Genomic DNA, 15,741 nt, shown 5'->3' with positions numbered 1-15,741 from the left:
AAGAGATGGACTCCGTCTGCTCTGGGGAGAGGCGAGCGCGCATCTCCACTGAGTCAAAACATACCCCCAGATACGTTATAGACTGAATCGGCGTGAGTTTGCTCTTCTGCATGTTCACGCGCAGCCCCAGGGATGTCAAGTGAGAAAGCAGCATCTGCGTGTGACCGATTAGCGCCTTCCGAGAGTGAGCTAAAATCAGCCAATCGTCCAGATAATTGAGAATGCGCATTCCGCTCGCTCTGAGAGGGGAAAGCGCCGCGTCCACACACTTCGAGAATGTGCGCGGAGCTAATGCCAGCCCCAATGGGAGGACAGCAAATTGGTACGCTGAATCCTCGAATGCGAATCGCAGGAACCTTCGGTGGCGCTTGGCTATCTGAACATGAAAGTACGCATCCTTCAGATCTACGGATACAAACCAGTCCCTGGGGCGCACTTGTGCCATGATCTGTTTTAGAGTTGTCATTCTGAACGCTCGCTTGTGAAGCGCTCGGTTGACGGGTCTCAAGTCCAGAATCGGACGCAGACCACCATCTCTCTTGGGCACTACAAAATACCGGCTGTAAAACCCACTTTCCCGCTCGTTCGGAGGGACACGCTCGTTCGCTCCTTTCGCGAGCAGGCGGCGTCTCGCCTTAAAGTACCAGGAGTCGAACCTACTTTTTGCCGGCTCTTCAGGTGGATACCAGGCAATGTCGAGATCGCTTACGGCCTTCTCGAGAACCCTTACGAACTCCTCGTGGAGGTCCGGGGGGCTCTCTGGATCGGAACGATCCCGCTCCGATCCTGCCCAGTCCTCGTTCGAGATGGACATGGAGTCATCATCCTCCTCGCCGCCGAAGGAAACGGTGTCCGCGATGGAAGGCGGGGGACGAAGGCTCTCGTCCACATAGAGGAATGGGGAAAGAGGTGACGGCAGAGGACGGGGGCCCGGAGCCGGGTCGTCGCCGCCACCTCGCGGGGTGGGTGGACTCACCAGCGGCTCGTTGGCGGCGGTGAGCCTCGACCCTATGAGTCCACGAGCGATGTTCCTACGAGTCTTTCAGACACGCGCCGGCAGGTCCGCACAGTGCGCGCAATCAGACTCGCAGAATGCATCCTCCGCGTGAGCGAGGCCCAGGCAGGCAATGCAGTGCTCGTGAGTATCCTGCGGGCCAATGGTGCCCGCGCAAAGACGACAGAATGAAGCCATCGGATGCGGTGAAAGAAGTTCTAGTTGCGTCTTCAACAATGGCAGTGTGAAAAAGAAGATTCTGAGGATTGTCGTCACAGGCACTGTATTTATACTGTCTAGATTCGTCAGTATTGCATACTGTGCATGTCTTGCGACAATTGGCCAGTTTTTTTACTGGCGTTATCCTACAGGACTTCAGGAAAAGTGAAAAAGAGGAGTTTCATATGCGGTCTCCGCAATGTCGAAGTGACCGCTCTCGAAAGGGAACTGATTTGTGCACTTGCAACTCAGTAGCAGCGAGGGGCGGGAGAGGCGGGGGTGGGTGGCTGCAATGGAGTCGTTTTATTGGTTGGCACCTAGCCAATGAAATCGGGCTTCTTTTCTACGCGATGATGTCACGACTGCCGCAGCCTCGCATTCGCGACACTTTGGTTTTCATCGCGATGGCGGGATATAACGATCCGAGGGTAAGTTTTTCTTTTTATACAATATTTGTTATTCAAATTATTACATACATCACATATAACAACTTGACATAAACCAATACATCATAACCTGTCAGTGTCTTTGTCATAACAACTTGACATTACTATAAAGTGAAAATTACAACAAGGAAGAATTCTAATGAAGAGAAATATAAAATATGCATGTCCTAATTCTTAACTTCACTAGGCGTGTTTTGTTTTTGTTTCGTTTGCATGTAAATATAAATAAACAGATGGGTAATTTAATTCTTAGAATAAAGAGAAAATGCATCAGTCGACATTCTCAGCCAATGAGCATGAAGCTGTGTCGTCAGTCAGTCGTTTCCCATCATGCTTTTGATTAGCGCGGTCGGAGGAGTAACTCGGACACTTTTCTAACCGGCATGTATGGAAGGCCATTTAGGCAGAAATGTCTTTAGACGTAACGTGTACAGACGCTATAACGCGTGTACGCTCCTGCCTTCCGGTAGGCGCTTCCGGTGCCTCCGGACAAGAACCAGCAGCCTAAGAAACAGCTTTTTTTCCCAAAGCTGTTTCATTATTGAACTCTGCCCCCCACTGATTCCACTACCTCTCTTACCTTGAACTCCAAGCTGCTATAACATCGTTTACATTGCACTACAGGGCTGCATGCATGACTGAACTGTACACACCAGTACTTCATTTTATCTGCTCTACTGGACTGTTTACACACGCACAGCATCATTTGCACTCTATACTGCTCACTTGCACATCTGAAATATGCTCATTTGCACTAATGGACCACTTTCATAACTGCACTAACTTATCTACTGCACTGTAACTCTATTAACTGCATCTACTCATCTATTGCACTCTAACCTCAATAACTGCATGAACTAATCTACTGCTCTGTAACTCTATTAAATGCATCTACTCATCTATTGCACTGTAACTTCAATAACTGCATTAACTAATCTACTGCTCTGTAACTATTAACTGCATCTACTCATCTATTGCACTGTAACCTCAATAACTGCATTAACTAATCTACTGCTCTGTAACTATTAACTGCATCTACTCATCTATTGCACTGTAACCTCAATAACTGCATGAACTAATCTACTGCTCTGTAACTCTATTAAATGCATCTACTCATCTATTGCACTGTAACTTCAATAACTGCATTAACTAATCTACTGCTCTGTAACTATTAACTGCATCTACTCATCTATTGCACTGTAACCTCAATAACTGCATTAACTAATCTACTGCTCTGTAACTATTAACTGCATCTACTCATCTATTGCACTGTAACCTCAATAACTGCATTAACTAATCTACTGCACTGTAACTCTATTTTCCAGCCACTTGACTAGCCTCCTCTTCAGCACACTCGGCCTTGATTCAAACTAGAAAAAAATGAATAAAGGAACTAGTAGAGGTCCAATTCAAATATGAATCTCTCATTCAATACGTAAAAAACAAAAAGGAAAAAAAAGGTGATATTGTATTCAGCGTTCTACCTCATTCCGGCAAAAAGCCCAAAATGAAACCACAAAGGCCGCGCTACCAACTCAGCCTTAAGGCCCGGTGCAAACTGATTACATGAAAATCTCAAAGCAGAAATAACAAAATGAAATCATAATATAATTACAACGAAGATAATAAACCAAACGGGAAAAAAACAGAAGCGCGACCCGTCGGCGAGAAAAAACTGTTCCAGTGGGCGGGGTTAGTGCAAAAATTCATAGTTCGTTCCATGCTGGGCATCGTTTTGAACTACGAACAAGCAAATGGAATATAGTGTTGTCGTCCATTTAAATGAACAACTGTTTATGTTATTCACATAATAGAATAAAATGCTTATCGTTTTGCATGTGCTTTTATAAAAACACTTTCTCATGACCCCATTTGTTGGGGTTTTGTCATTTATTTTCAAGATGTAAACAGCGTCAGCTTGCTGTGTTTTCTTACTGCATCGTAACTTTCACAACTTTTCATAACTAGCATTGACTGCAATATAAACTAAATAAAGGTTTGTTTCTCTGGTGTTGTTTTGTCAAGAGCCTTTTTTTTTTAAATTGTTTATATGTTGCCCATTAAAAAGCTTGATTCTACTACTTAAACACACACACAGAGACGTTTACGTTTTATTCATGCATAAATACATGCAATGCATTACACATTGTATGTGTTAGTCAATATAAATACATTTGAATAGAATGGATTTTTTGTAAAGCGCATAACACTGATGCAAAGTTTAAAAGCAGCTTTACATGATGAAAAACAAACAGAAAAGAATTAAATAGAGTACATTCAGAGTACATCCAGAACTTGTGCATCTGTCAGTCACAAGTATCCTCGGAATGGGCGTAATATCTCCTCTGCGATTCTATGAGAGTTTGGGATTATGTGCATCCCAATGTAAGGTGGACAGAGAGTATTTAGGTCCAGTTTATGAATTTTTTGATAATTATTAGTGTTATTTAAATTTGATCTTTCACTTAAATATAATGTGGACAAGCTATGAAGTGATGGAAACCCGGTGAGGGGAAAGCCTGACGGAAACAGGGAAGGAGGGGCAAATGACGTAGACACCGAACACGTGCGGAGCTGTCAATCCGGCTACCCACGAGTTTGACGACAACACCAAGACAGGACTAGAATCACAACATTAAATAATACTTTGTAATAAAATTAGTTGTGAATGCTGATGGGTGAGATTGGAAATGTTATTGTAATATTGCTGTAAAATTGTAATATATTATACGTAATCTGTGCTTCCAAGCCCACTGGACGCTCATTTAAAGTGCATGCATGTGCAGACAACCCCTAAAGGTTAGGAACATTTCCTTAAAATGAACTAACCCTGGAACATAACCAGCTGCGGAGCAGGTTATCTTCAGAGAGAAAGTTGCTATGGTTATACTTACATACCGCGAAAGTTATCTCAGTTTTTGGAACCGAAAGTTGAGGTTATTATCTTACTAACCCTTAAACTTACCCAGATAAGTCACATAACCAGCTTTCTGGGATACACCTGTTCACGCACTTACGTAAATACACAAGCCCTTATTACCCTAATTACTTATTTAAGAACGGGATCAACAAATAATGGGAAGCTCCACCCTATACTGCTATAAAATCAAACACATAAAACTGTTTTTTGTTTGCTTCTTTTATTTGTTATTTATATATCGTTCATAATATTTCGAAAGTGAGATACAGTTTAATAGTCCCGATTGTCATTTACTGTTTATTTGACGAATGAAAGGTGAGTGTAGGCCACTAAAGGACTAAGCACCAAAATTATGTACATCAATTAAAATTTTATTACAGTATTACAGTACAATATTTACAGTTACAACCAGCATGGTTTTGGTTTCCTTTGGTACAAAATGAACGATGACGTCATGATGGATGAATGTGATCCATTTATTACATGTCCATATAATTTCTTAAAGCACTATCTTCGTGGTGGTGGCCCACCTCTTCCCACTCTCTGACCTGGTGCAGGTCCATGAACATTACCTGGGAGAGGTCCGGAGGACCGGGGAGGAGGCGGGCGAGTCACAGGAGCCCGCGGATTTGCTGATGCCAAAGACACTTCCTTCTGAACATGGACACCTTTCCCACTGGCCGCAGCACCTGGTTTGCCTGTCACTTTTAGTGACATAGTTGGGGGATCAGCTGTTTTTTCTGCAATACAAATGGTGAGTTTGTCAAAGAATCTTAAATTTCCATGAAAATGTTTCATTACATGGTCTCCATTGAGTCACTTTGGATAAAAGCATCTACTTATTGAATAAATGTAAGAGTATGTTCCACACAAAGTTTGAAGATCAGTGATGGGCCACAAGAACTTGTAGGAGCCCCTTATAAAATAGCCTATAGTTAATGTGGTAAAATCCCCAGTAGGGGAAGCTGGTACTTCAATCATACTTAAGTACACACAAAAACTGGAGATGCCATAAAAGATCACTAACCAGTCTCCTCAGCAGATGGAGGGGGAATGAGAGACTTGTTAGGCATAAGATCCTCCAGGTCTTTCATCACCTGGTTAGTGCTGTCCTTGTTGTTCCTCCTGTTCTTCTCCTCATCTCTTTGCTAAATGATAAATCAGAACAAAACGAATGATGTTGATAACAAAACACGTTATCTTAGTTTACAGAGTCGGGCTGGTAAAATAAATCTAATACATTCTTAAAGGAGTCATCGGATGAAAACCCACATTTTCTGTGTTTAAGTGCTATAATCGGGTCCGTGGTGCATCTAGCAACCCAGAAAACGTGAAAAACAAGAACGCAGTAAATTAGTTTTTGTGTGCCTTTCCCTGCAAGCATGTGAGAACTCAAGCCATTAAGATTTTGCTCCTGTTGTGAGTCCCAACCTCGGAAGAGATAGGAGTGGATTTATTTTTTGTAGAAATCCATCAGAAACCATGAGTAAAAACTAGCTTGTTTGCATGAATCACTTCAAGCCATATTGTCAATGTGTATTTGAGTAATATAGCTACATTTGAAGGGTTTAAGTAACCAGAATTTAAATTTAAATTGAATTCTGTGTCTGCAAATCTAGCATTATTTATGAAATATTGATAAACTAATCGAAATGAAAGCATAAAAATAAGAATTAAATCGCCAAATTAGTCACAAAATCCAGTTATACAAAGAAGGTGTACAAACCATTTGCATTTTCCGCTTTAAGTCCAAGTTTGCATTCTGATATGCTTTGGACACCGCGTTCAGGTAATAAATAGCCAACCTGTCAGAAGAAAACTAATAATTTTTGCAAATGAATCAAATATTAACATATAGCCATCATGATCATGATGAGACGATCCCTTTAATGTAACACAACACAAAGGTTTTATATATTAGAAAAAATTCAGGTTCATTAAGCTACTTACACCATAAGCAAGACTGCAGGTATAATGAGGCCTGGATTGGACGCATAGCCGAAGATGTCTGCCATAAACGAGGGCAAGTCCTTCTCTATAGTCTCCATAATGACTTCATACATCATATTCTTACCACTGTGATGAAACGCAGAAACAACTTAATACTAGTCAGAATACTACAGTTTATCGCATGTGTACCTTGTGCATGTTTCGATGTTACCTAAATGGTCCACAGTCGAAGGACGGAGGCAGAGTCATAATGGAGTAAACCACAGGCATGAGACTGAGAAAGAGGACGAGGAGAAGAAGTCCCATGTAGAAGTTATTTGATCGCGAGGCTTTGAACACTCTTTCATGGGGAACATTACATGCCATCACTGCCCAGCACTGGTAGTACATGGAGCTCAGCAAACGCAACACATTGATGCCCACCAGCCCTGGGGCGTAAAACGCACCCATCCTGAAACACACATATTACTTTGCAACAGGAACTGTACTGAAATAAACCAAAATACAGTATATTTAAAATAATCAGCTGGTAAACTGATAACAAAGATGCTCTTTTCAATGTTCTTACCAGATCATTCCCTGGTTGAAAATGAGCCCAAGTACATTACCACTGATGTCGAACTCCCCATAAGACGGCTGCCGAAACACAAACACACACACATGCATTTATGGATGAATATCTATTTGCACTTGACACAACAGTATGATATGTCACAGCAAAGAGATACATCTCACGGTCTCTCGCTCTCTGTAATTAAGTGTCCTGTATAGTGTTTTGTGTCTCTCTGTGACTGTGGTTGTAAAGCAGCCCTATCACCTGTCCTGCCAACTCTCATGGTGTTCGGTTGACCTCGGATGAGTGAGTAGTATGTTACCTATATCAAGTGACGGGAAATTGAGGGCGACAGGGCACAGCAGTATAGAGCACAGACATTTCTCAGCACTAAAACTACTTTTCATACAGATGCCCTTTTATAGGCCCTTATACAATCTACTCTGTTATCAGCATCGGTAAACCAAAATATTTTGTGACCAGCCGAGCTCCTCATGTGTTACAGGCTATATTAGGTCCAATGTCAGTAAGACAATAAACAGCAGGGTGTTACAATTACTCACAAAGCCAGCTTCCAGGTCCCAGCACCAGCAATAGTTGAGGAATCGCACAATCACGGCCCGTAAAAAGTCCCCAATCAGAATGGTCAGGTACGTCACCTGAATGTCTGATACGGTAAGCTTTACAAACTCCTATGAAATAAACATTAGAATTACATTTGAATCACTGGTTGTTGTTGACAGCTTTGATTTTGATTGAAATGATGGCCGTGCTTACAATGCCCACTTCGGTCTCCCAGCAGGGCCCTCTTATGACATCAGCAGGTGATATGTTTGGAGGAGGAATATTTTCTGTAACATTGTACTGCAAGGTGTAATTGGTATAATATTCTTTAAGAGCCCAGATGGTTTCATTTTTTATCGCTTTTTCCCTTTGAAGCTGGAAACATAACAGTAACAAAATGCATTTAAGAATTTATACAAAGTATGTGTTTAGTGGCTAATGTCAGTTCTCATCAATAAAGTGACATCAATATTTTTCCTTGTGGCAATGAACACAGTATTTAAATCAAAACAAAGGTTTATGAAGTGGTTGTCTATAAAGATAGCCTTTACAAATTAGCAACATTTGTAACTTTTGAAGCCTGAATTCAATCGGCAGAAGTAAAAAGCTAACGTGAGGCAATAAAGAGATGCTCGATATCAACGTCACTACCATAAAGCATCAACATTTTCTAAATTGTGCTCCCTGGTTAGTAATTACTCTGTGAATGAATCCCCATCCACGTTTTTAGAAATCTGTGCCCATGTTGGATTTACTGTATATGCGTGGTGACATCTAACGTCCCAGCCAAAGGATGTAGTCGCTTTTAGCAACTTGACACAGTAATGTTAACCACAGATCGTATTTCAGGCATTTTACCATTAACACATTAAAAAAACAATAGACTTTGGGGCGATGGAAACTGAAGTCATTCCAGGGTTTGCCTAAATAAAATACGTCATCTCTGCAGTACTCTAAGAACTGGGGCCAATATTTATGTAAAGCATCTATTTTTTGGGTCTGTGGTTAAGTCATACCTTGTTATTGACCTCATCAAACAGGGCGAACAGGAAAGTGTAGAGGTTGCCCAGAAAGAGGGCAAAAATTCTGGCCAACTGCCACTTGAGTGCAATTCGAGGGTGATAGTCTTCCAGCTCGCCTATAACCTCAAACAGAGGTGGACACACCAAGCCCAATAGTGACATAACAATTTCCACCTGATCGAGTGAGAAAACAAGTTCAGTCTGACAAAATGACCATTTTAAACTATCAAATTTGAAAATGAAATTCAATTCTGGGCATGCCATTATAAATAAACTCATATTAGTATAAAAATGGAAACCTCATTTTTTTGAAGCCATGTCAATTCATTTCTGTCCTTTTTGGAAAATTCTTGAGATCTTTTGACCACAGCATAGATGAGATAGCCACTCCCACCCAAGCAACACAGAATGAGAAGGTTGGCTAGGACACGTAGAAACCTGCGCAGGTGAATGTTCTCATCCTTTAGGTTTTCCTGCTCATCCACTATAGATTCCTAAAGTAATAAAATAATAACATCCATAGTCTAGAGAACATTCTTAACTTTCAGACCTTATAAATTACAAGAGATGTGTTTATAGCCATAAAGAATCAACTTGATCAAGTCTTTTGATTTGATGAGTTGGGTTGTGTAGAAAATTGGTTCTCAAACTTTTGTAAGGCCCCATTTGTGTAGGGTGCACCACTTTGATAAAATGGCATAATCTTAAACTTAAAATTTAATTAAACAAAAAACGTATTCCGGTATAGAATGCTAGAACATGAATTATTTTGGTTGGTGGTCTTATCTTGTGGTCTGACGTTTGATTGCATAAAGTATATGATACATTACATACCTAGATCCATCTTAGGGCCCCCAGTTTGAGAACCACTGGTATAGAAAATACAAAATTATACTAACCTTGAAGCTTGTGGTGGTGGAGGCAAACTTGTTGTCGGCAGTCTCTGGGTTTCCTATCAGGTAATCCCAGCTGGTAAACAGCTTCCAGCAGAAGGTAAAAGTATCTTCTTCTGCTCCATCTCCTCCTTCATTTGCATTTCTTGCCATTCTAAATGATGAAGAAAAAGAAATCCACACCAACATAATATTATCACTACATTGTGAATGTCCAAGAACAAACACCTTTATTGTAGAGCTGTTCATTTGACTCACGTTCTAATAACCACCATCAGACTGTAACCGAAAATCCCCACACCAACCAAAAGATATGACAAGGGTAACCGGAACTGCAGCAATCCAATGGTTCGTTGATTATTGTAGTAACCATAAAACATGATGGAGTACTTGCAATAACCCTGTAAAAATGTTTAAAGTGCAATAAACATGAATAAATGCATTTACTAATCATAACATTTTAAACAAAAAGATAAAACAAATTGCCTTACTGCAAACTCAAATAGGACAGAGAAGTCCATGGCACTGGCCTGCTCCTCTCTGGGGACTGTTTTTCTGGGAAGAGAGCCATAAGGCATGCCCATCAGAACCTTCAGAGAGAGAAAATACAGATCAGAAGTCATAGGTTCAATATTAATAGGACAAACATACTGATAAATAAATGTATAACAGGAATGAATAACTTTGAATAGAAGCATCAATTGCATAAATGTAAATGTTGTACACACCCAATGAAACTAAATAGTGTGATATTTAAAAGTACAGAATAAAGGGATAGTTCACCCAAAAGTTTGTTATTTACTCCCCTCATATTGGTCAAACCCTTGATGCTTTCAGAACCAAAAACAAACTTTTGTTTATTTTTCTGCATCAACCAATTTGTGTTTAAGACAAAATGTAACATATTGTATAATGAGTATACAAATTGATCTCATAAGTTATTGTCACTTTTTGAAGCTTCAGAAAAGAATCCCGATTGACTACTATTGTAACCAGAAAAACCAAAACAACACTTTTCCAAAAAATCTAAGAAAGCAAAAGAGGGTTTGAAAGACACAAGGTTGAGTAAATAATGACAAAATGTTGGTTTTGTTGTTTTGGGTGAACATAAGGTTTACAACGTTGTATAGTTTATAAACATAAAAGTAATTAGGATTACATCTCACCTCTGGAATAACAACAAGCCCAAACATAAATCCAAAGAGTATAAGATTTAGTCCATACATCCACCGGAGGAAAATAAAATAGGAGGCAACAGATGACCCAAAGTGACCTGTAAAAAACAAACTGGATAAGAGGACTGCTCAATTGGAACTGAAATAAATTAACAGATAATTAAGGTAGAGATGAACATACTTTCCACTTCTTTAATCCGACTTTCCCAGGGAATGCAGGCTGTCTTAAAATTGTCAAAGTCTCTGTTGAATTTGATTATTTTCTGAGAAACATGAAATAAACCCACAAAAAGGTCAAATACAGCTCTAAATTTATAAATCGTCAAAAGGTTTAACTTCACTGTGAAACATTGGTAGCTGTACCTTGGTCATCATGACTTTGAATGCATAGAGTCTCCTTCCTTTTCCTTTGCCTAAGGCTCCTTCAAACTTTTCCACAAACCCTTGGGCTTCTCTAAAGGATAACACAAACAGAGATCAGTTTAAACATATAAATAAAACTTTCATTGAAAAATAAAAAGAGTAATTCAGAGTGACTCTGCATTTCCACGTGTAACGACACAGTTTCCAAACAAATGCACAAGCATTTGGTTTCCATGTCAGATGTCAACGGCTTTACGCATATAGTACTTTGAGCTATTAGACGCTCTGTGTGCATTGCCCACAATAAGCAGTATTGCTCAGTATTGTACAATACGGTTCTGACACGACACCAGGAAAAATATCATCTTTCACTTACATCCTTCACACACTGTTACCTGAAACTAAAGCCAATTCCTTAATTCAAGAATGCATAATGAATGTGACTGTAAGAGCAGGGAGGATGGATCCACACGATGGATGAATTCATTTCCTAACTGAGCTAATGTGTGACCTACTGTATTACTGTAGAAAACAAACATGCACATTACGCTATGTTTTGAATGGAGTAGTAGAATGGTATCATTTTAGAAGCTAATATTAAATCCATGTACGTATAGCTTTTGCTCAGGCATAAAACAGTAAAACTATTTTGAAACTTGATCATATCAAAGTCAATGTCTAGTTAAGAAAATCACAATCTGTAAATTTGCTATTACAGTCATACAGGACCAAGTCCCATCTACTTAAATTGTGAAAAGCATGGTCACTAAGGTCTTGATAAAACTGAATTTCTTCCTTCACTAGAGCATCAAAATAAAACTTTTTTTTCATCGTTTACTCACCCTCATGTCATTCCAAACCTGTATGACTTTATTTTGAAGAACTTTGGTAACCAAACAACCAAAAAAGCTCTATTAATTTCCATCATATGAACACTAAACCACTGAGGCATTTCTCAAAATATCTTCTTTGGTGTTCCACAGAAGAGTCATATAGGTTTTCAAAGGCATGAGGGTGAATATTTCCAGAATTTACATTTTGGAGTAAACTATCCCTTTAAGAATTGCCCTTTCCTCTATCATAGGTCATTTCTATAGTCTTTTGATTGTTTTGATAGCTATGCACTGTTTAAGTTAACTATGCGACCATAATACTTATACGTCACATTTAAATAAAACTATAACCTAACATGCACGCCAAGACCACCTTCAAAAAGGAACATCAGAATGCATCAAACTGTGTAAAGCTCATGAAAGCATAAGCATCTCCTGCCACAGGTTACACAGGTAACATCCCCCTATAAGCTCTGCCAAGTGAGGGTTCTCTCTGTCCGGGGCGCAGTTTCATTCTGTTTTCAATTCTCAGTGCCCAGTCTAATGTTGCTTTCCTGGTAAGAGTGTTTGTTTCTACTTACCTTTAAGGGCACATGTCCAAACTCTTACTTGTCACCCACACTGGTGAATTCCACCAGGCGATCTGAGGTAAAGGTTCAGGTGGAGGCCAGCAGGTAATGAATGCATTGGCATAGACGCAACGTCAAGTGCTTTATCTTAACGTACAATTTAGTGTCTTTTAGATGATGGTGATTCCTTGAAGCTTATTTTTACTGTTTACTGGAAGGACATAAAAGAAGACATTTTGAAGAACGTTGGTAACCAAACAACATTAGTCCCCATTGATTCCATTTTATGGACACACAGCCACTGAGACATTTCTCAAAATATCTTCCTTTGCATTCCACTGAAGAACGATTCATATACAGTTTTTAAAGAGCACTGAAGATATTTTGAAGAATGCGCCCTTTCACTTGCATTGGTTTTGTGTCCATACAATAGAATTGAATGGGTGCCAGCACTGTTCTGTTAACAACTTTCTTCCAAATATGATCTTTTGTGTTCTCCGGAAGAAAGAAAGTCATAAAGGTTTGAAATGACAATAGGGTGAATAAATGATGACAGAATTAAAATTTTTGGGTGACATCTCTTAGATGCAATAGATTAAAGTGCAATAAGAAATGATAAGATAAAAGAAACTCATAGCTTTTAATGAAGTAAGTAAACAAGAAACTCATGCTAAATACACTAACTTAAATTTAGGTTACCAACACAACACCCAACAACAAGGGCAGGGATTTCCATTTTACTTCAGACACTTGAGTCTTCTCTTCATGCGCCAGGGTTTGTTTCGAAGCGTTGCTATAAGCTTTTTCTTCTCCTCCACCTCCTCTTTCAGCCGTGCCATCTCTCCTTCAGACAGTGAGTCGTCTTCTGCACCGCTGGCCGAGGACGAACTTCTGAAAAACAAAGCCATCAGAGAGCCCAGAGTGATCAGTCCATAAAGTCCAGTTTAACAGTCTATTCCACATGGACATTGATGTTTTGATGCATATGGTGAATTGGATTGTGCAGGATGACAGTGAAAAACACTTCTAGATCAACAGTTGGAAGGCAAAGCCAAAATAAATTGATCAATAAAAATGTGCAAAGCACACTGCATTTCACTGGTTACTGAAGCAACCCATGGCCGTGTATTAAATCATTCCTGGGATCATTTTAATGAAGTTGACAATTAGTAAAAAATATATTGTAAATACAGTTTACATATCTAATTATGTACATCTTTAAGAGGAGAGGGAACAAGTGAGCTACAGAATACTGCACCTGCTGAATTTGCCTTTGTTTTTTTTCTTATCCTTCTCGTCCTGTTTATCTTTCCCTCCTTTGCCAGCCGCCGTGCCATTTCCCTTCTTCTCCTTGTTATTCTCTTTCTCTTTTTCCTTCTTACTCACTCCTTTTCTGCCCCCTTTCCTTCTGTTTCCTTTCTCCTCCTCGCTCTCTTCCTCCTCAGAGTCATCGTTCTTGGCAGCTTTCTTCCTCTTGGCCGCTCCTCTCTTCCTTCTTCCCTTCGGCTCTTCCTCACTATCTTCTTCACTCTCTTGCTTCTTCTTTCTGGTTTTCCTCTTCCGTGGGGCGTCCTCTTCTTCCTCGCTCTCATCCACGCTGTCCGCTGGCTTGGCTTTCTTTCCCCGGGCTGCAGGTTTTGGTTTATTTCTCCCTCTAGCTCTTCTCTTTGTATCCACTGGAAAGATGGCAAAACTTACTATATACACTATATATTGAAGCAAATCTTCTTTATAGAAACAAATCTACTCATATTTGAACATTCTTTGTAAAGACTTACCGTCACTTCCGCTGTCATACTCGGCATCAAAATCCATCCCAACTATAATACACACATATACATTTAGCCACTAACTCTTACATGTTACAATAAATCATATAATACATTGCCATCAAAGCGCCATTAATCAAAGAATGATTCAGCATTCACTACAAAAACAGTCAGACAAAACATTCTCATCAGTATTAAAATCAATACATTACATAGTTTGAGTTTAACCATTCATTTCACTATGATTTCAATCTTTGATTTGGCCTTAGTAAGTAAATATTAAAATATATTAGTAAATATATACAAATAAACAAGATATAATATAAGTAAATAGTATTATATTTTTCCTAATATTCTTTACATTACGCACAATCATTTTATGTAGAAAACAGTAAATAGCGAAAACTGACTTATAGCTGGGTTTTCACATGCAGGCAGGATCATTTTTTTATATGAAGCCTGATGTATACAATGGCCGACACAGTTCACTACTAAACAAACCTGACAAGAAACTGAATCAAGATGCATCAGAATGATTGTCAAATTCAGATCTACTTACCATCTTCCATGGTTATCGCAATATCATTTCTTTTGCGTGGCATTTTGTTGGTTTGTGTCGTCTTGTTATTCTGCTGACCTTCTGAGGCATCTACAGCAGATGACACACCTGACAGTCAGATGGGTCTCTGTGAACAGGTGCTCCACTCCTAAAAGGCATCAAATGTCTCCTTGATTACACTGAACCGTAGTAAAGATCTCAAGCCATCTTGCGTGACCAGGAAACAAAGCTGCACTAAAAAGGGAGGTAGATATCAGAGGAGATATTAAAATAGTCCAACCAAGGTGCTTATGAAGTACTTTGCTATATTTTTTTAAAGTTAGTGTACACTGTAAAAAAAGGGCTGCTTTACAAGAGTTGAAGTAATGTAAAAACAATAAAAAATATGAAATGGTAAATTTAAATGACTTCACTATTAAATGTTGGATAACTACTCTAGTAGAAGAGATAAACCATTTGTCATTTGTGTTTCCTTTTGACTATACTTTTCATCTTCCTTAATAACACGTTACACACAGGATTAGACTATTTACATGTGAATTGCAAAATTGTAAAACTATTAAAACAACGAAAGTACAAATGACATTTCTTTCTATGACAAAGATCTAAAGGCTAATGCGCATTCCACCTCCAGTTCGTAAATGGTAAGGTACAATATAAGGTTGACAGAAAGTTCAGGCACATCCCAGGAAACCAACCCTGCATATTGAGACACAGCATCCGAAAGCCATTAATTACTTTGAGGTAATTATGTACAAGCGGTCTACTACTATAATGTCCGGTAACAGAATTACATTCAGATCAGATGTCCACTTTATGAAAAACACATCTCTCTGTGGTAGCAGTAGGTAGACCATGTTGTGAAACATTTAGTTCAACTATTAAAATGCTATTTTATTTATTAAATTATTA

At 39.3% G+C, this 15,741-nt stretch overlaps 1 protein-coding gene across 1 annotated transcript; it reads right to left on the bottom strand.

Moving 5' to 3' along the window:
- Positions 1-5,056: 5,056 nt before the first annotated feature.
- Positions 5,057-14,940, bottom strand: tmc2b (transmembrane channel-like 2b). Its single transcript, XM_079475868.1, has 20 exons — positions 14,830-14,940; positions 14,280-14,321; positions 13,760-14,177; positions 13,243-13,392; positions 11,100-11,190; positions 10,918-10,999; positions 10,728-10,834; positions 10,053-10,151; positions 9,820-9,962; positions 9,568-9,715; positions 8,968-9,162; positions 8,663-8,842; positions 7,860-8,021; positions 7,646-7,774; positions 7,098-7,165; positions 6,741-6,980; positions 6,530-6,655; positions 6,306-6,384; positions 5,607-5,727; positions 5,057-5,319 (listed from the first exon to the last, which is right to left on the bottom strand). Exons 1-20 carry the CDS (start codon positions 14,870-14,872, stop codon positions 5,087-5,089), a joined length of 2,856 nt encoding a protein of 951 aa, XP_079331994.1. The 5' UTR covers positions 14,873-14,940; the 3' UTR covers positions 5,057-5,086.
- Positions 14,941-15,741: the final 801 nt, after the last annotated feature.

This window comes from Barbatula barbatula (genome assembly GCF_947034865.1).
Source record: "Barbatula barbatula genome assembly, chromosome: 2".
Taxonomy (NCBI): domain Eukaryota; kingdom Metazoa; phylum Chordata; class Actinopteri; order Cypriniformes; family Nemacheilidae; genus Barbatula; species Barbatula barbatula.
This window is presented reverse-complemented; position numbering and strand designations above follow the sequence as displayed.